The 20,305-nt window shown below is 47.6% G+C and overlaps 2 protein-coding genes across 2 annotated transcripts, besides 17 other annotated features; one reads left to right on the top strand and one right to left on the bottom strand.

Moving 5' to 3' along the window:
• Positions 1 to 605: 605 nt before the first annotated feature.
• PVX_001965 (hypothetical protein, conserved) lies at positions 606 to 5,339 on the bottom strand (the record flags this gene model as incomplete). Its single annotated transcript, XM_001612703.1, has 2 exons — positions 606 to 3,943; positions 4,076 to 5,339. The coding sequence occupies 2 exons, from the start codon at positions 5,337 to 5,339 to the stop codon at positions 606 to 608; spliced, it is 4,602 nt and encodes a 1,533-aa protein (XP_001612753.1).
• Positions 645 to 730: a microsatellite.
• Positions 948 to 1,004: a microsatellite.
• Positions 5,340 to 5,685: 346 nt separating the features above from the next.
• Positions 5,686 to 5,705: a microsatellite.
• An 851-nt stretch (positions 5,706 to 6,556) lies between these two features.
• Positions 6,557 to 6,579: a microsatellite.
• A 273-nt stretch (positions 6,580 to 6,852) lies between these two features.
• Positions 6,853 to 6,895: a microsatellite.
• An 82-nt stretch (positions 6,896 to 6,977) lies between these two features.
• Positions 6,978 to 6,998: a microsatellite.
• Positions 6,999 to 8,153: 1,155 nt separating this feature from the next.
• Positions 8,154 to 8,177: a microsatellite.
• A 941-nt stretch (positions 8,178 to 9,118) lies between these two features.
• Positions 9,119 to 9,147: a microsatellite.
• Positions 9,148 to 9,451: 304 nt separating this feature from the next.
• Positions 9,452 to 9,512: a microsatellite.
• A 558-nt stretch (positions 9,513 to 10,070) lies between these two features.
• Positions 10,071 to 10,099: a microsatellite.
• Positions 10,100 to 11,999: 1,900 nt separating this feature from the next.
• Positions 12,000 to 12,028: a microsatellite.
• Positions 12,029 to 12,764: 736 nt separating this feature from the next.
• Positions 12,765 to 12,796: a microsatellite.
• A 692-nt stretch (positions 12,797 to 13,488) lies between these two features.
• PVX_001960 (hypothetical protein, conserved) lies at positions 13,489 to 18,966 on the top strand (the record flags this gene model as incomplete). Its single annotated transcript, XM_001612702.1, has 1 exon — positions 13,489 to 18,966. The coding sequence occupies one exon, from the start codon at positions 13,489 to 13,491 to the stop codon at positions 18,964 to 18,966; it is 5,478 nt and encodes a 1,825-aa protein (XP_001612752.1).
• Positions 18,203 to 18,235: a microsatellite.
• Positions 18,234 to 18,285: a microsatellite.
• A 662-nt stretch (positions 18,967 to 19,628) lies between the features above and the next one.
• Positions 19,629 to 19,653: a microsatellite.
• Positions 19,654 to 19,895: 242 nt separating this feature from the next.
• Positions 19,896 to 19,922: a microsatellite.
• Positions 19,923 to 20,229: 307 nt separating this feature from the next.
• Positions 20,230 to 20,292: a microsatellite.
• Positions 20,293 to 20,305: the final 13 nt, after the last annotated feature.

The raw sequence follows: 20,305 nt of genomic DNA, 5'->3' as shown, positions 1-20,305 counted from the left end.
GAAAAGGAAGCTTTAATTTGTTACATAAATGAAAAGCACGCACGTATTATATGCACACGCAAGTGCACAGATAAATACCCCCTACACAAATGGGCTCATTTAAAAGGCTAACACGAGCGTGGAGAATGATGACGGCGTGCGTGTCTTCACTTATGGGTATTAAAAAAAGAAAAGAAAAAGGAGTAGGGTCATTCATTCTGCTCACATCTGTTGGGGGGTCCGCCTGAGCGTGAACGCATGTGCACATCCATTTACATGTACATGCGACTGTGGTAGGGGGAAAAGAAAAAAAGAAAAAAATGGTAAAGTAGATCCCATCCTTAATCACATAGTTTGCTCTGAAAGAGTGAATGAAAACAATACGGTTAAAAGTCATAGAAGGTGTACGCGATTTTACCTCTGTGCGAGTTGCTTATTTGGACAAGCCTTGTCGTCACGCACGGGGATGGGTTGCTTCTTCTTGTTCCTCCTCTCTCTACATACAGGTGAGCGCACCTTTTTAACTTTTTTTTAAATAGCGCGTTAACAGGCACGGTCAGTTCGTATTGCGGGCAACACACTGACACGAACTTCTTCTGACGCTGCTGAGCACCTTTTCCGCACCGCTACGCGCCTTTTCCCGCGCTGCTGCTCTTGAAGGCGCTGTTCGCATCCCTGCTGCTGCAGCTGGTGCTGCTACTGTTGCTGCTGCTGTTGCTGCTGTTGGCACTGCTGCCCCTGCTACCACTGCTACCGCTGCTTTCACAGTCCGGGTTGGCACTATCCGGGCTGCACCACATCTTCTCACCACTGGCATCCTCATCCGCATCCCCCCCCTCGTTCCTCGCTGCAAAATTGAACATGGGCTTGCTGCAGCTATTCGCACCCGTGTAGTCGTTAAAAATGTACATGTCGCTCAGGTACCGATCCAAAAGTTCATCGCCTTGCTCCGAGAGCCCTTCTTCCTGGCGCAGCCTTCTGCCACCGCTACCGCTGCCACCGCCGCCATTTCCGCTGCTCTTAGCGCTACCACCGTTCTTATTTGCACCCGCGGCGTACGCGTCGATGCGGTCATAAAAGCTAGAGCTGCCGTGCCCCACGCTGAGGAAATCGGGGGGGTCGTACTGCACCATCTGGTCATAATCTTCCTGCAAGAAGGGCATGGTGTTGTACTTGTGGAGCTCTCTCCCCGCTTCGTCCTGCGCGTCTTCTGTGCCCAACTGATTTGGGGCCTGCCCCTCGACCTCCTGCTCACACGGTTCACACGGCTCACACGGCTCACACGGCTCACACGGCTCACACTGCTCATACTGCTCATACTGCTCACGCTGCGTCTCGTTTTTCTCCTTGGAGAGGAGCTCCATAAAGGAGTATTCCGAAGGGTTCTTGTCCGCCTGCTGCTCAACTTTTGGGTTCAGCGCTTCGTACAGCTGCATGTTTTCCTGGTCAATATAGTCGTCGATGTTTAGCGAGCTTTTGTTTGCGTATGTGTTTAGGAAGGAGAAGAAGAGCTGCATGTTTTTGCAGTAGTTGGACGGGTCGTCGCTTCGGGGGTTATCGCTTCGGGGGTTATCGCTTCGGGGGTTATCGCTTCGGGTGTTGCCACTTCCCGTGTTGCCCCCTCCCGTGTTACCGCCTCCCACGTCGCGCAACTCCTCGCGGTCAAAACTGAGATAAAAGTTCTCGTCACTCTGGCTTGCTCCGTTCACTTCTTCGCACTCCTTCTCCCCGTACTGCCAATCGTTTCCATTTCCATCTGGATGGGAGCTTCTGCTCATTTGGACATCCCCCTTCTCCTCTTCGGCGAGGAGGGCCTCTCCCACTTCCCCGCTACACATCGCTTCATTTTGCACATCCCTTTTGTCGCCGTTCTCAATAGCGCTACCCGCATGGCTGTTTGCCCCACTGTAGGGGTAATTACTATATTGGTGTGCCCCTCCCGTTTGCGCCTCGTCATGCCAGTCGTTATAAGAGCTACTGTAGGGACCACTGCAATCAGCGCTTGGGCCGCACGGTACACTTGAGCCACTCTGCCCATTGTCATACCAGATATTATTTAGGAAGGATGTTAGGTTCCCGTTTTCTGTGCCCAGTTGCGCTCTACCCTTCGCGCTTCTAAGTGGGTCTCCGAGGGGTGCAAAGCTGTTCCAGTTGGAGTTCCACTTGCCGTCCCACTTGCCATCCCATTTGCCATCCCATTTGCCGTCCCACTTGCCGTCCCATTTGCCGCCCAACCTGCCGCTACCCTCCCCCGTTGAGCCACTGCCAAAGAGCTGACTGTACGTGTTCACGCCCGTCCTTCCCTCCACACTGGGGCTGCAAAACAGGTTCTTCCTCTGATGCACATAAATCTTACTCTTCAGATGATTCAATCTGGACGCCTGCACTCTGTCAACACTTGTCTCTTCCCCAAATCGGCCACAGTTGTACGAGCCGGTCGGACTCCCATTCATTGGGAACTTCTGCCCTCCTACTTTGTTCGGGTGATAATACAGTTTCGTGTTTATTCCTCTGGCCTTTGGTTCTGCTGGCATATGAAACGTTCGCGTCATTCCCCCGGGATGAAGAAGCTCTCCCCTGTCCGCCTCCCTATCGTTGCTACCGACGTGGTCACTAAGGAAGTGATCAAAACGATCATCTGCATAGTCATACGGAGTGGTTTCATTCTTCGGATTCATTTCCAGAGCTGCACCTTCCATACTATGGGGGTACTTGCTCGTTGCTCTGTACTGGATGGGGCTCCCACTCTCAGGCTCGCTTCCATTCTCATCGCTACTCAGCCCCCCGGTGAGGCTTCCAAGTGCGCCCCCAAAAGAGCTCCCACTTTCGCTCTTCTGGGTATAATACAAACGGGTGTTGCTACTTACACCGGTGCCTCGAAACACATCCACTACGTCGCTCGTCTTATGTAAAGCGCGCAGCGGTTCCAGTGGGTAGGAAGAAGGAACTACGTTGCTGCCCAGGGTGCTCGAATGGTGAAAGCTGTGCATGTAATTGTTCATCCTCTTGCTTGTCGTGTGATACTTATTATAATAATTGTCTGAAAATTGCTTGACCAACCTCCCATGGGAGCTCCTCAATGGCATGGTGTTGCTACCTGCGCCATTTGGTAGCAACTCCACAGGGGCGTTCGGGTCCGATGTAGAAATGTGTTGCATGTGGTGTTCCGTGCCGTTACACACGAGTTCGGCTAGCATGTTCTTGCCCGTCATGAAGTTGGCGCCCTGACTGCTGCCGCTGCAGTTGGCACTGCCCCCGTTGGCACTGCCCCCGTTGGCGCTACCTCCATTGGCGCTACCTCCATTGGCGCTGCCTCCATTAACGCTTCCCCCATTGGCGCTGCCTCCATTAACGCTGCTGCTACTGCTAGGGAAGTTGCTCCTCAGTTTCTTCGGCGCATCCGCAGAATTGACCGAGTTGAGCGTTTTCAGCGTGTCGGTGGTGCTCACGAGGCTCTGCGCCGTTTTGGCGCTGTTCGGGTCCTTCGCTTTGCCTTGGTTCCCCTGGGCGTTCACACTGGGGTTGGCGTTCATGCTGACATCTGTGTGCATGTTCACATTGGTGTTTATGCCCCGGTTGGGGTTAATGCCCACATTGGTGTTTATACCCCCGTTGGAGTTAACTCCCCCGATGGGGTTGCCGCATGGGTTGATGTGGCCGCCCCCACCCGCGCTGTACATGCTCTTCAGCTTGGGCGGCAGCAAATGCTCCTCGCCATTCTTCAGCTGCACCTTCAGCAGCTTCCCGTGGATGTACATTTTGGAGAGCTCCTCAAAGGCCTCAATGGCGGACTTCTTGTTGTCGTACGACACAAAGCCGAAGCCCCTATTCCCCTGCTTCTTGTCCTGCTCGTTGTTTATGTATGGGATCCTGAGGCCCACGACGTGGCCGTACTTGTTAACCAGTTGGATGAGGTTCAGCTCGGTCCACTTGAGGGGGATTCCGTACAGGAAGAGGTTCGCGCCTGGGGGGGGGGGGGGGCAGCAAGTGGTGAAAAATGTTAAGGGGATTAACGCGATGAGGGGGCAAAAAGAAAACAAAGAACTCCACCGCTTCGTCGACGCGAGCGCAAAACTGCCGAAAACACTTGGCGTACCCGGAGGCCCGTCCTTGAGGAGGGAAAAGTTGGCCTTGCTGTAGTGCAGCGTGTTCTGGTTCGGAATCTGCTTCGAAACGATGAAGCATATCAACTTGTGGTTTGGCGAGTTGTCAAAAAATTTCTTTTGATTCAAAATGTTCACCGCATTTATTGCACATTTCTCGTCCACGAAATAGACAAATGCGTAGGACCACTTGTCGATGGACCATTTGTACTCTATGTGGATTATGTAGCCAAAAATTTCCAACACGTTCTTTATCCTCTCCTCTGTTATATTCGGTGGGATGTTTCCCAAAAAGACATTCGTGATGACTATGTTTCTGAAGCTATAATTTGATTTGCTTCTTCTGATGTCTTTAATAATTTGGCTGTTAGCATTATTTTGTCTCCCTTTTTCGTTGTTCCCTTTGTACTCTTTGGGGTAGATGGCTCCGTTCCCACTCAGGTCATGCGCCTTGTGGGTAATAGTTGCCCTTTGGAAGATTTCCTCCTCCTCTGGTTCGTCTAGCCGCCCCAGTTCTGTGAGATTTGCCCGTTCGTCTAGCCGCCCCAGTTCTGTGAGATTTGCCCGTTCGTCTAGCCGCCCCAGTTCTGTGAGATTTGCCCGTTCGTCTAGCGGCCCCAGTTCTGTGAGCTCTTCGCGATTCCTCCGGTTCACCATCTCCACCTCCTCCGCGTACCCCCCACTGTGGCATATATGATGGTGCGTAGCTACCTGCGAATCGTGCTCTGCGCTGTGCAAACTGGTGCCATGGGGGTTCGGAAAAATTTCAGGTTCGCCCTTCCTCGGGTCGTCTTCACACGGTCCCACATCTAACAACGTCTCGACGTTACCACAAAGCTTTGCATTCTCTCCGTTAACGTGACAGTAACTTTGGGGGGCTTCAAACGAGTCGAACCTGTTTTTCCCGCTCTTCAAATCGACACTCCTTCCGCTGGCGCCGGTTGGAAGGGTGACTCCGACGGGCGGGGGGGACACGTCGTGTTTGTGGGCCTGGCCATAGCTGTGGTCGTAGCGGTTGCCATGGCTGTGATCGTAGCGGTTGCCGTAGCTGTAGTTGTAGCTGTAGTCGTGCCCGTAGCCGTGCCCGTGCGCGTAGCCGTAGCTGCGGCCCGGCGCGAACCTAAATCGGTCCTCCCTCCTGCCGGGGTAGTAATCGGGGGCGCTGATTTTTTGGCTGACTCCCTTTTTTTCATCGGAAAGGAATAAGTGACTGTTACTTTCGGCATTATCCATCGAAATTGCGGTGCGCGAATCCATGTCTCGGTGCTGGTTTATTTGGAGCTGCTTCGTGGCTAGCCCGGGTTCATCAGATGCAGAGCTGTTCTTCTCTCCGCTCTCTCCGCGTTTGCGCGTGCAAGGTTGGGAATGTTATGAAGTAAAATTCCCAAGTTTTCGCTCACCTACCTTTTGTTAGCTCGATTTTCATTCTTATCTTCTGGGTTGTTCAAAAGGTGTGTGGGGGGAGGTTACCATTTGCCAGACGGAGGCCACAGGGAGCGCCGCAATGCTGCTGCAGGGAGTAATCACTCTCACAGGGCAGATGCTCAACGTGTGCGAGATGAGCTGTCACGTTCTGTGATCACTGGGGGTAGGGATGCTCAGCGCGAGGTAGCAAAAAAAAAAAAAAAAAAAATGCATTAAAGAGGAGAAGACACATGGGTTTTCTTTTTTCTGATAGTATGCTTAAGGGGGAAAAGAAGCTCCTCAACTAGTTAGAAGTACGCTATGCAGGTGAGCATATACGAAGTGCATTCCCGCGGTTGTGCTAAGTCGTCTTGGAAAGCTTCATGGGGGGTGGCTTCTACCGGTGGGCCTCTCCACTGGGCGGTGTGCATATGACTGATTGCTAAATGCGGCGAGCAAATTAATTGTCTAACTCTCTGCAGGCTGCGCTTCAGTGGCCACAAATTTTAGGTAAGGGGGGGGGGAAGAAGCGTAGACATTACGCAAAATGTATCACTGCAACGGTGCGGTATTAACGTAATGAGACTCTTCCTGGTGATCGACCCCTTCTGGTCCGCGGTTGTTTCTCCCAAAAAAGGATTGTGCGTGTTGTAACTCGGTTAATGCAAAAGTACGCACATGCGTAGAATGATAAATGTCATGCAACTTGCTAAGCTGCAAAAGGTATACGAAGCATTCGTTGCACAGCTTCTCTTTTTTAAGTTTCACGAAAGGGGTGTACTTAGCTACACATACCCATTTGGTAAGAACGTTCCTTCTAATAAGGTGCAAACGGAGGGGGGGAAAAAAAAACATACAGGCAAGCATGCATATGCGCAACGAATAAACATGTCGTACGGGTTAGATGCACCCCCCCATACACTACACACGCATAAACACGTGCATGCATAATCGTACATACGAAGAGTTACACACGCACGTGCTCCAACAAACATATTATGAGATGGTGATGGTGATGTTGGGGGGGTGGAAAATATTCGCAAACTGCGCGCTAACACAGTGTGGCGAAAAGGGAGGAGGAAAAAAAAAAAAAGAAAAAAAAAGACGCAGAGGTCACTACAAACAGGGAGAACTACACATATGGGGAGTGAAAAAAGGGAACGCATGAAAAAATGGCTTATTCTTTCGCATGAATTAGTAATAAAAAAAAACTTGCAGAGAGGAACAAACGCAAGTGTACCTCACATGCACGCATATGCAAACGTACAGGCGCACGCACTGAACTTACATTCGTTGGTGCGTTATGAGACCTGTTCTGGGTGGCGGGGCCGGACTCCACAGCTGCGCTAGAGCGTAAAGGGGAGTGCACATAAGTGTATACATACATATATATACATATATGCATATACATGTACACATGTGTGCATATGCACTCAGGTACACCCGCGCATGCTGCTACGTACGTGCGCCCTCACAACCCTCGTGGAGAATGCACCATTGGAAAAAAAAAAAAAAAAAAAAATCAATAAACATGATGAATGCTTATTTCTCGTGTTGAGCCCCGCGTGCCTCATACGACTGCCTGTGCTCGGCTGGTCACTCACTGGAGAGTTGTCCGCATTGCATTTTGACATGCAACGTGTGGGTGGCGCGGGCACGAGACGGGAGGGGGGAAGAGGCCATGCAAAGGAGGCTATACAAAAGGGGCCATGCAAAAGGGGCTATACAAAGGGGCTATACAAAGGGGCTATACAAAAGAGGCCATGTAAAGGGGCTATACAAAAGAGGCTATGCAAAGGAGTTATACCCCAAAATAAGCCCACCTTTTACGCTTCCAATAAACAAAATGGGAGACAAAAAGGGGGGGAAGGGGCAACGAAATAAATGCGTATCGTTAGGCATACACACATCCGACGTATTTATAATGCACCCTCAAGGTGAACAAAAGGGTTGTTGCAAAAAAGTGTGGGTGTAAAAATAGGGGTAGCTATCAATGAAAACACAAATGGTAACACGCGTTTTGGTTAGGGGAGACCAAGGTGGGTATGCACTGGCGTGTGGGAATAAACAAATGGGTGCGCTTACTGAAGCGGAGCAACAAATGTGATTAGAGTAGGGGGGGGGGGGGTGAAGATGGCGAGGGCCAACATATATTTGCATGTATTATCATGCGTCAACCTTTGTTAACCTTTGTTAACATGTGGTGGCGCCGCTGGCGTTTGGTAGCGCGGTGGACGTGGGCTCACTGACGCTAACATGTATTATCATGTACCCACAGGGGTTTCGGCACACGCATACACGTATCAACAGGTAGCCACATATCTACGCGTGCTACTCTACACTGGTATGCAGTTAAATGAATACGTAGAAGGGGAAAGCGGGGGGCAACAGTATCATCCCTTCGCTTATACACGCATATGTGAGTGTATACATATGAACTCCTTTCCCCTCTCGGGTCTTAACTTTGGTGTTTTGGAGGTGAAATGGGAAAGTGGAAAAATGGGGAAAAAAGAGAAAAAAGGAGAAAAAAAGGAGAAGAAGGGTGCAAAAAATGTGGGGGAAAAAAATGAGGGGAAACAGTGAGGCAAAAAATGGGGCAAAAAATGAGGCAAAAAAAAAAGGGGAAAAATAAACGAATGGGGGAAAAGAAAAAGGGAGTAAAAATGGAGTAGCAGGGAAAAAAAAAAAAAAAAAAAAAAAAGGGCTTATATCTGTACACGTAATAAATGCAACAGAATAAAAATCCATATAGCGAAGAAAACTAAACAAAGAAAAAAATTTCAAATAGGAAAGAACAAATAAAATGAGTGTGCTAAGGTTTACAGAAACAGCTTTTCGATTTTATGTCGCGCTTGTAAGTCGATTCAGTCGTTTGTATATAATGCAAGTGCGTACGCGCATGTATGCATATATATACGTGCCTATATAAAAATGCGTATAGGCACGTGTTTGTGCGGGGGCGAAATGAACACGCTCATGCGTACTTGGGGAGTATATGTACTCGCTTGTATATTTTCCCTTTTGCACTGAACAGTGGGGGGTGGGAAAAAAGGGGGAAAAAAAGGGGAAAAAAAAGAGGAAATAAAAGAGGAAATAAACAGGAAAAATGAACAGCAAAAAGGCAGCAAAAGTTGTGCGTTTACAAATATGCAAACACTGATGAACCATCAAGTATCAAGCGCACAACAACCTGATTCCACGATTAAGCAAGCCATTCTCGCGCACTGCGCGGGGGGGCAAGAAGTGTCCGTGCTGCTCGGGCAACCTGCTGCAATGGTCGTTTTGGAGAAGGCGCACAGGCGTGTACATATAAATAATATGCATAAACTTATATATTTGTATACATGTACGCGCGCGCTTCTGCATACGCGCATGTACTCTCTGTACACGAAACACATCCGCGCGCACGCGTACACGAATTAGCAGGGGCATGTACATCCGTACAAGTACCATGCGCACTGTGCGAATATACACGCACGCGCATACGCACGACGAACGTACTTGTAAAAAAATACACTCATTCACAAACAGAGGGGGGGTGGGGAGGTTTAAAAAGGCAGAATGAGTGTACACTCAAAGGAGAACTTATTTGTAGAGAGAAATAAATTCGTCATTACGTGTATCTTTTATGTACATTTGTAGAAGAAAAGAAAAAAAAAAAAAAAAAAAAAGTTATCTTTCGCGAGAAAAAGAAAAGTTACTGGTGGTTTGACATTACGTTCTGGCGAGCTTTTTTTTTTTTTTTTTTTTTTTTTTCTGGTCATATATTTTTAGTTATTTTTTATTTTATTTATTTTTTTTTATTCTTGCGCTTCGCTTTGCATTTTCTTGCTTAGATCAAAATGCAGATAAAACGAGCGGATGGTTTCAACCGCGCCCGCGTGGGTGCGAAGAAACAGCAAAGAATAATTCGCATATAAACATGTTAAGACACACTTTGTGCTTGGGCGCGGCGGGTCATTTGGCGCGTGCGCATATGTATGCACGTATACGTACATAAATGTATGCATGTATGTGCTGTACGTATTATGTATGTTTTTTTTTTTTTTTGCAAAGCGGCAATGTACACTCTGGCAACATCCGTTTGCCAACACGACATGGTGAAATATGTGGTTGAAGAAAAAGTGCTCATAAAATAAAAAAAAATAAAAAAAAAAAATGCATTATTGAACGGTGCTTCGTATTACAAGTTGCCAGTTGAGGTGCCCCTTGCAAAAGCATGCACTTAAAACCGAATTGTATGACATGCTTTTGCTGCTGTAATGACTGCCACCTACCAACTATCCATTTTTTTTTTTTTCTTCCTTTTGCGAATTCGTTCTATAAGGCATAATGACGTTTTTCCACCTCTGACAATGGTGAAAGTCGGGCCAGAGGTTAATGTCATAGGGGGAGCAGCCATCACGTACATGTTCACAAGTGCAATTGCAAAATAAAGGCATGTCGGTTTTGCAGCTCTCCGAAAAATTCTGCATGTTGTGTGGCTGCGTATTCTGTCGCGCATGGCCACACATGATAACGCCTCCTGCCGTTTCGCGGCGCGGGGGGTTGCTGAGCACTTTTTTATACATTCCATTTTTATGCACGTTGGGCGAAACAAAAAAAAAAAAAAAAAAAAAAAAACGCTTAAATGCACGCGTATGCCACTCCCAGGGGAAGAACAACGCGATTGTTTAAGCGGTTATGGATATTCCGCAAAACTGCTCAATCCATTTTGCAACAATGGTTTAAATTTGTCAGAGAGGGGAGGGGGGGATTAAAATTTGGCTTCCCCCAAAATTGTAGCTGAATTGTTGCGGAATTGTAGCTCGCTACGCTTTTATTTTCTTAAGAAAAAGAAAAAAATACTCATCGCTCATAAAGTCACAATGTGGTCAACATGACGAGCACTCCGCATACCACTTGTGTGCAGGGCGCCCTTCTCGCTTCGTTTTTAACCACATGCCGGTGTACATATATATGTGTGTATGCAAGTCAACAAATCGGATGCAGTTTTATTTGTACACCATTGCATACACGGTGAAGGGGGTGGAAACGCCTCCAAAGAGTGTACCGCGAGGGGTGTGTAACAGCTATGCTGCGCATACGTGTGGGGAAAAAAAAAAAAACAGCCATAATGCATTCGCCTCTGGCTACGCGAGGGTGTATTTTTCATATACATTCCCTCGTTTGGAAAAAAAAAAAAATGCAAAATAAAATTTGCACACCTGTATAAGGCAGCGTAGCTGACGTTATTGCATTTGTTTTTAACTAAGGTATCCCTTTTTATCACTGTTTTTTTATTAAGGCAAGAAAAAGCGACGGGCAAACAATTGCGGTGCCCCTTTACAGTTGCGAAATGGCAGGAATGAACGGGCGACACAAGGCGCGAGTGTATTCCTTCGCGCGTACATATTAAATTTGTACGATTACGTAAAATATTCAAAACATAACAGTTAAAGGAGCGTTTTCCCCTCCACTACAACCGCACTGCTACTGTTTTGCGAACCTTTGCGCAAAATTTCCCAAACATTTTTCTGAAATTTAACCGTCTACATTTTTTTGCCTAAAAGATACATTTGAACTGAGCCCTGTCACAGAGCGTAAGATTTTCAGTTATCACATTTGCATTGCGCGGCAGGAATGCTCGGAATTTTATTTTTGATTGACTCGTTACGTGTACATACAGTGGTACACATACGGTACATGCATAGGTACGTGTGCATACAGTTTGCGTATGCCCGTTTGTCTTATCCCACGTAATTCACTAAGCCTACCGAAAAGGCAATGTCGCATTTAAGGGGCGCCTTTTTTGCGATGTTGTAAAATTTGCAAGAACGTTTGGGAAAGAAAAACTGAAAAGTGTCCTACATGACATTGATGCGCGCGTTTGCTAATTCGTTTTTTTTTTTTTTTTTTTAGCAAAACGTTCTGCTCTTAAGTTGGTAACGCTTTGCATCATCCAACGGGGTTGCCGCTCCACCAAAGGTATGGCATTGCACTGCTGCTAGTGGGAAGCATTTTTTCGCCCGATCACACACACAAATTTGACTTTCTAGCGAAATAAACGGTTTGTTTTGCAGAGAGGCCTATAATCCATCGTGGACGTATCAAATTGGCACGAATGTTCATATGTTTTATTTTTCGCCCCCTAAACAGTGTAAAGTAGCAGTTGGGAGGGGAACACGACGGAATGGAAGCCTACACCATGTTTGGTATTGTTCCCCGTTTTATCATTTTTTCTTTAAACACCACGTATATATATTTTGCAGCAACTGGTCAAAAAAAAAAAAAAAAAATGTACATACAGTTGGCAATTCGGCTTGTTAACAATTGTTCAGAGGAAATACACGCTTAAGATGGGATAGCGTTGGAAGGGGGAAAAATAAAAAAAACATTTCCCGCGATAAAAAAAGGGGCAAATGCAAAATGTATACATTCGTTTTCTCAGCTAAAGCAGAGTTATTCTTAATTTTAACCAGGTTGGTGAGGGTGTGGGGGAACCCCAAAAATAAAAAAAAAAATGCCCTTCTACATAACGCCAATGTATATATATATATATATACATACATACACTTAACGGCGAACATGCTGCGTAAATGAGCACACAAATGTGCGCATTGTGTACATGTTTGCGAAGAATACCTGTGCACTTACATGTGCATAAATAATGTAACGGGAAAAAAAGGTGTTCTTTCGCAAATGCAATGTTCACCGTTTACCTGTTTTCCTACAAGTGTAGTTATTACAAGTTTTTTTTCTTTTTTTTTTTTACTTACCTTTTGATGAGTTAAAAACAGACTGCGCTGTACTGAGAAGGGGAAAAATATTTTTTTACCGCACATGCAATTGAAAAATAAAAAAATAAACAAGTGAACCCCGAACGTAAGCCGCTATTCAACACTGAATGAAGTTTGCTCATACGCATGGTATGGCACGTGGGGAAAGAAAAAATAATCACACTTAAGTGGGTGAAATACAAAGGAAGAAGGAAAAAAAAAAAAAAACAAATTTTAGCACGTACATTTGCTATTTTATCAAACTGGAGTTACCCAGCTGCGTGTATGCTGAAAAAAAAAAAACTGTTACAGGGTTTCGGCATCTCCTTGTGCAAAGGCATATAAAAAGGAGAGAGGGACTGACGACTACTCGATCCGATCCTCACACGTGTTTTGCCTTCACACGCGGGGGGTACTACGCACATATGTACAAATGTACACGTGAAAGTAGTTTTCTCAACGAAAGTTACAATGCATTTCTTACCGCTTCTTTTTCCCCTTTGCAACTTAGCAATGTGCATTTGAATTAGAAAAAAAAAAGAAAAAAAAAAAAAAAAAAAAATATGAACCGTTCAGGTAATTTCATAACTAAAAAGCTAATTATGCATCGTATTGTGTGTTTTTTTTTTTTTTTTTTTTCTCCCCCTTTTTTTTTGCATTCTGTTTACACCATTACAGTTTTCCCCCTTTGTTAATGTTTTTTTTTCAAGACGTTTTTAAAAGGTTGACCATCCACGGTTTTCTTGTGTTGTATGTATGCGGAAAATCCTGTTGCGAGTGCATACGCATGTGAAACTGTTTCGCGGATGTGCACACATGTGAACGAAGTTGAGTCTCCCCACCCAGCGCGTGCGTGCATGGATGTATGTATTCCTGTGGGGATACGCGTGTGAACATATATCCGTACGTTTGTGCGCACATGAGTGCTTACATTTGTGTGTACCCCTTTACGCTCGCATTTTGTCCGGCGCACAACGGGGAAAGGACAATCCGAAAGGCGCTCAACCCAAATAAAAATTTGTTAGCACACGTATGTACGTACATGTGTACGTGATGTGTGTGCGCGAAGGGTTTTGCAAGTGCTTGTGAACTTCCCCTTATGAGGGGAAGAAATAGCGTCTTACTTGTACGTAGTGTAAACGTGGCAAACGGAGCAAGCTGGACCACCATACATGAAGCATCTCCCGTACCACTGCACCGTGGGCGTATTCAAACTTTTGCTATGTTTCCCGCCGAAAAAAAAAATGGAAGTCTCAAATGAAGCGCAAAAATGTATCGGGGGGATGGAAGCGGGAAAGGGAAGCAATGCAGACCAGGACTGCAAAGATTCAGCGTGTGGAAAAGCAGACAGTTTAAGTAATGAGGTAGGAAGTAAGGCGGGAGAGGAGGGCGCAAATAACGCCGGAAATTGCAATAGCGGCGAGGCGCCCAAGGCGAGTGATGGGGCGGGCGGCAAAAGCGAAAGCGACATGAAAAAAGGCGAAGGCGATGGGAATAAAAAGGAAAGCGGGATGAACCAAAACGAAAACAATATGAACAAAACCGATAAGGGGAAAAAAAGAAAAAATTCGAAGAAAAAGTATTATAGTAAAGGTAAGAAGCAGGCGGATTTGTGCCCCCCAGAAAAAACGCCCATCCAGGAGAACGGCGGGCCTACGAACAGCAACAACCTTGGGGAGGGAAAAGCAAAAGGCGAGGAAGGTACAAAAAAGGGTGAAGTGAATAATGCCCCCAATGTTGAATCGGCTGAAAAGGAAGACGAAGAACAAATGGGCAAGGGGAGCGGCATAAAGGGGTTTAAAAATGGACAGGAGGCCGAAACGAGCAATGTTAAGGCGGGAGAGGCGGGGCCGGACAAATCCGCGGACGGGGAAAGAAAGACAAAGAAAAAAAGAAAAAAAGCCAAACGGAAAAAGAAAAAGGGTAAAGGTGCGGGCGAAGGGGAAGATAAAGATAAAGGAGATGGAAAGGACGATTGCAAAGGCGATTGCAAAGACGATGGAATAGGCGATGGAACGGGCCGTGGCGAAGCGGGCGACGAGGAGATTAGCGGCCTGACAAAAGTTAAGGACACGCTCCCAAATGATCACAGCAATGAAAATGCCAGCACCACCACGGCAATTAGCAACAACACGGATTGCAACGCGGAGAGGAAGAGCACCGTCAAGGGCACCATGGACTCTGCGAACCTTTACAGCAATGACCTTACGACCGAGCCAGTGGCCGACCAGAAAAAGAGCAAAAAGAAGAAAAAAAAATCTTCAAAGGGGAATAAAACTGTGCAGCATGATAAGGCACAAAATGGAGAGGAAAATCTCACTTTTCCAAAAAATAAAAAGGAACCACCCTCTAAAAAGACAAACGTGAATCAGCACCCTGTGTACAGAGTACCTAGCAGAGGTATGACCAAAGATCAACTTAACAATCTGGCGAATTTAATTTATAAAAATAGCATTGGTTATGGTCTCCCCCCGAAGGGTGTAAGTAGTAACTTCGGTTCGAATCCATGTGAACGTTCGTGTAGTAATTACCCCCTCAATTTTCTGAACATGCAGGCAAAAAGGAACATGCTGCAATTTCCGAAAAGCACAAATTGTAAATATGGCTTTAATGTGGACAATCAGGGATACTCAAATTGTTTGTATGGACCGGTCCCCTTCCGCAGCGCCAATGAGTGCTACGATTTTTCGTACGCGGAGGGGGCTCCCACTGGCATGGGGAATTTTTTCTACGGGAGCGACGTGTCGAGGAACGCCCTAATGGAGCGGGCCCTCTCGTTGCACGGCATGTACGGCGTGGGCGGAGTTGGCGGCGTTGGCAGTTTTAGCGGTGTTGGCGGCGTTGGCGGAGTTGGCGTTGTTGGCAGCTTCAGCGGAGCCGCCTTTCGAAGACAACGCAAACTGCCACCGCTTGGAAACGACGGCTTGGCGCGAGGTGCCAATTACGAATTAAGCAAGAAGAAAGCGGAGTTACCAAATGGCCACATGGCCAGGTTCAACTCGGCTGCCCCCAGCGCGAAACATTTGCACTATGAACAGAATCAGGAGGAGCTAACTTTCAGCAAACGAGATGGTAACAAAAAGGGGAACTACCATACCGCGGGTAGAAGTGTGTCCAAGGGAGGGCAAATCCTTCAGGGGGGCCTCAACAGCACGGTGACTGTAGCGAAAATGACCAACATTGGCAACGCAGTGAAGGAGGAGAACTTTTCCAGTGCGTCCAACTTTGCCTACTTTACCAATGGGGCGAATCTAAACGTGAGAGGGAAGTACCCTCAGCAAGGGAACACTCAACTGAGCAACAACCCAGTGATCCCGGGCATGCGGAATGATGGCACCTACGCGCACATGCAAAGGGGGAAGTATAACGCGTATTATCCCCACCCAAGTGCAGATATAGTGCAGACGAGGAAGTTCACGAAAGGGATTAGTGCCCCGTTTAGACCCTTTAAAATGCAAAACAGTGTTGCTAACAGTAGAAGGGTTCCACCGAACGGGGGAGGAGGGGAAAACTACATCGGTGAGAAAATTACACACGGGGGAGTAGCAGCTAAACATAGGGAGGAGACCCCCAAAGGAAGTGGCCCAACTTGCGAAAGGGGAAAAGCTACCAACTTCGAGGTTAATAAAGAGATTCACAAATTTATAGACTATTGTGTGAAGAACTATGGAGACAAATACATTGCGAACGTTTTGCATGAGTTTTCTCCAAACGGTATTGGCCAAAAGTACGATGAGTTGAGGAACATTTTCAAAATGAATATAAGTGAGGAAAGTCTGAGCACTTTGCAGATGTTGGAGCGGGACGGGAGTGGCGAGTTGCCTGCGTTTTTGAAGGGACGCCCTGAGGTAGGGGGGGAGGCGGCCACAGGGGGGTCGCTCAAGGAGGAGCCTCTAAAGGGGGAGCCACTAAAGGGAGAGCCTCTAAAGGGGGAGCCACTAAAGGGAGAGCCACTAAAGGGGGAGCCACTAAAGGGGGAGCCACTAAAGGAGGAGCCACTAAAGGAGGAGCCACTAAAGGGGAAGCCACTAAAGGAGGAGCCACTAAAGGAGGAACCGCTCCACGGGGAACCGCTCAAAGAGGGCGCCGCGCCAGGCGACGCGGCGGACCCGGGGAACGTGTTCGAGGGTGACCCGGCCCTGAGCGTGACGATCCCCCCCGGACTGAGCCTCCCAGACATAAACCGAGCCCTGCTGCACGGCGCGTACCTAGACAACATCGCGGTGGTGAAGAAGTGCCTCGAGAAAAACGCAGACATAAACTACTTTGACAAAATTGGAAGGAGAGCCTTACATTATGCATGTGCAGGTGGGTATTATGAAATCTGCCAGCTCCTGATAGACAACGGAGCCAAAGTGAACGTCTCGGATTACAAGCACTGGACTCCTCTACACATAGCCGTTACGAAGATGCATAAGGAGATAACAGAGCTCCTACTGAAGAACGATGCCAACATACACGCGATGCTACCCCATTCGTTGTCCCCAAACAGGGGGAAGACCACGGCCAGCATGTGCATCCATTTCGCAGCCATAAAAGGGAGCAAAGAAATAACAGAGCTGCTGCTACACTATGGGGCCAAAATTAATGACACGGATTTGTCCAACAGGACAGCCCTGCACTATGCTGCGTATAGAAATAACTCAGATTATTTGAAGTTTTTAATTTATGAGGAGAAGGCCAAGGTTAACATATTTGATGTGCATAACAGGCTGCCTATTCACGCGGCCTGCTTGGGAGGCGTCTTAAAGAACGTGCAGTTGTTGGCAGAGAATAAAAGCTTCCTGCAGAAGAGGGACATTTACGATATGAGTCCGATGGACATAGCCACTATTAAGAAGTTCAAGGACGTGAGGAAGTTCCTGGCCAAGTACATAAACGAGAACTTCTCCCCGAGCGATGCGGAGGAGGGGGAGGCGGCGGCGGAGAAGAAGAAGGAAAACGCTCAGGTGGGAGGGGAGACGAACATTCAGATGGGCGTGAAGGGCGCGGCGGAAGGGGAGGCGAACCAGGGGGAAGACCTCCCCCCCCCCGCAGACCAAAGCGACGAACACAAAATGGACCCCAAGGAATTCTACAACGACAACAAAATGATAAAAGACATTTTAACGACGACCATCAGCACCATCCTGAAGGAGCGAAATAGGGACCAAATCAAAAGGGTAGTGGACGCCTTGGGCGTGTACATATCCCTGAGCCTCCTCGAGAAAACCATTTTGATCCAAAACTACGGGGGCATAGACATGGTTAGCAAGGAGGGCAAGCGAACCAACGGGGGGGTCTTCTTTTACCTCATAAAGTACATGTACAAAAATGACATCATTTCGAAGTTTAAGTATGACTACATTGTGGAGGAGGAGAAGGAGAAGAAAAAGACCTACAGGAAGTTGAAGAAGAAGCTGCTGCAGGAGGAGGAGAACGCGCAGGGGGGCGGCGCGAAGGGGGGCGGTGCGATGGGTGGCAATGTAAAGGGTGTCAGTGCGAATTGTAGCGGTTCGAAGAGTGCCACTGCGAAGGACACCAATGGGAAGAACCTCGATGGGGGGCTCAGCGGGGAGGCTCCCCCAGAGGGGAAGAGTAAGAAGAAAAAGAACGATAAGTTTGTGGGCCAACCGAAGGGCACTCGCAATGGTAGTACATCCTTTAATAGTGCGAAGGGGGCTGCCATGGAGAGTGTGCAAAATGGTGGTGCGCCGGTGGTCGGTGCTAGCGGCAACAAGGCGTCAAAGGGTTGCAACACGCAGAAAACTACACGTGGTAGGAGCGCCCTGAGCACCCATAACGGGGAAGTGAAGCATACCGGTAGTGAGCAGGTGGTCTCATTGCCCGCAGTGGCAGCAGTTGGCACAACCCACAAATACAATTGTAACCCATTAGCTACGAAAAACGCAGGGAATAATCCACATTTTGGCAATCTGCAGAGTGACCAGCCCCCCAAGGACACACACACCAGCAACGCTGAAGAGGGAAAAAATAAAAAAAAAAAGAAAAAAAAAAAAAATAATAATAATAATAATATTACTAATAATAATGATAGTAATGCTAATAATACGGCTCAAGCTGTTGGGGTGGACGCCCGAGCGGGTACCCCCAACAACTGTGTGGCAAAGGCGAATGTGGGCTCCTCCTTCTTAAATTTGGTGCAAAATTCGTACGCCAGCATGCAAAACATGGTCGAGACGCAGGGCCAGGGGAAGCGCGCCTACCGCCTGAACGGGGCTGCGGGCGAGCGGGGGAACTTTGATTGGGGGCATGGCGGAGGCAGCAGCGGTTTTGGTGGTTTCGGCAACTTCGGCGTTTTCGACGGTTACGGAAGCCTAGACGGTTTTAGCAGCTTCGGCCACTGGAACGGTGTTAGCAGCCTGAACTGCCGCCCCCTGCGCAGGAACCAGGTCAGCATGAACTTCAGCAACGGCAGCAATAGGGTCAGCCTGAACAGCCACAACGGTTGCAACCAGGTTAGCATGAACAGCCGCAACAACGGCAACCAGTATAGCAAGTCAATTCGGAGCTACCAGAATGAGTTCCCCATCCCGTATGTGAACGGGGTGCAAAAGAGTGCCTATGACTACATGGGCTGCGCGGAGAACCCCGGGGGATACCCACATAGCCAAAATGTTTACATGGTGAACAATTTGTGCAACCCGCATGGGAATGGGAAGCAGAAAAAGCTTTTAAGCAACTTGAGCGGTGGACGCTTTCGGGGCTACCCCAAGATGTAGCCCCCGCTGCGCACGTGTGCAAACGCGCGAATGCGCATGAGTATGCGTTAATACGTGTGAATACACGTGAATACGCGTTCCGTTTGGGCATGTTTTAGTGAATTCGTGAAGCGTGCCTTTATAACTGCAAACAGAACTGCAAACGCAACTCCAATTTTGATTTTTTTGATTTTTTTTTTTTTTTTCGCCCCACGTTTTTAAGACAAGCGCGTAAAACGTGCATAGCAGGAGTGCTACATTTTTGACCACTTCAGCTCCCTTTTTTTTTAAGGGGGGAAAGCGCCTCGGCGCAGCGCATATTAAAATGAATATGTATGTCGAACGGGGGCGTGTAAGCCGGTGTGGAGTTTGCATAGTGGGGATTGCGCAATGGGGACGGAAGGCTTCCCTGAAGGGGGGTTGGCCCTTCCGTTTGAGGTTGGCCATTTTGTTGTAAAAGGAAAATGACAAAAAAGGCGCGCATAAGCGGTGAGCACATAGGTAAGGGAAAATGCGATTATACGAATAAGCGAATGGTCGATCGATCGAATGAACATGCGCGGCCGGGCAGGCGCGTTATGGACCCCCCACCTGCGCATGCATGCTGCGTTGCATACACCTTTATCCCCCAAAAAAAAATTGTTTCCCCTTTTTTCACGAACAAAATCGCCTGAACCGTTCATAAAGAAAAGGTTTTTTTTTTTTTTTTTTTTTTCTTCTGAACAGTCATACGTTTTGTAAAACATGCCAAGTTAAAAAAGGCTAGCTGGAGTGTGTGAAGAGGGGGGAATGTGAACTTTCCCTTTTTCTTCTCAACGATCGGGAGTGCGTAAATCTGAGAATACACAAAAAGGGGTTTAACAATTGGATCTCCTACTCCGCACTTCGCCAACCACGCACAGAGTAGCCGGTTGGACGAAGAAAAAAACTGCCAACTGCGTAATGACAGCTGAAAGGCAATTTTTTTTTTTTTTTTTTTTCATTTTTGTCAAACTAGCCTATTCCTTATCGGCCTACTTTTCTGAGAGAGTTTAAAAAAGAAAAGGGAGGCATACTGAGGGGCTACCACTCGAAGGGGTTGAAGCCGCATAACCGGCACTGCGACCATTTAGCTGCACAGGGCGTACAACTTAACCACCAGGCAGTTTTTCCCCTTTTGCAAACAGTCCTATGTCTACATACAGTGTGCGCTGTGCTGAATTGGTGTGTTTGCATTTCCGCGCCTGCGTTGTGTGAAAGCGTGCGTCCTTCGAATGTGGCAGTAAATTGGGAAAAAAAAAAAAAAATAAAAATAAACGAGCGAGCGAACGAACGAGCGAACGAACGAACGAGCGAACAAACGAGCGAACAAACGAACAGG

Source organism: Plasmodium vivax, chromosome 6 (assembly GCF_000002415.2).
Source record: "Plasmodium vivax chromosome 6, whole genome shotgun sequence".
NCBI lineage: Eukaryota > Apicomplexa > Aconoidasida > Haemosporida > Plasmodiidae > Plasmodium > Plasmodium vivax.
This window is presented reverse-complemented; position numbering and strand designations above follow the sequence as displayed.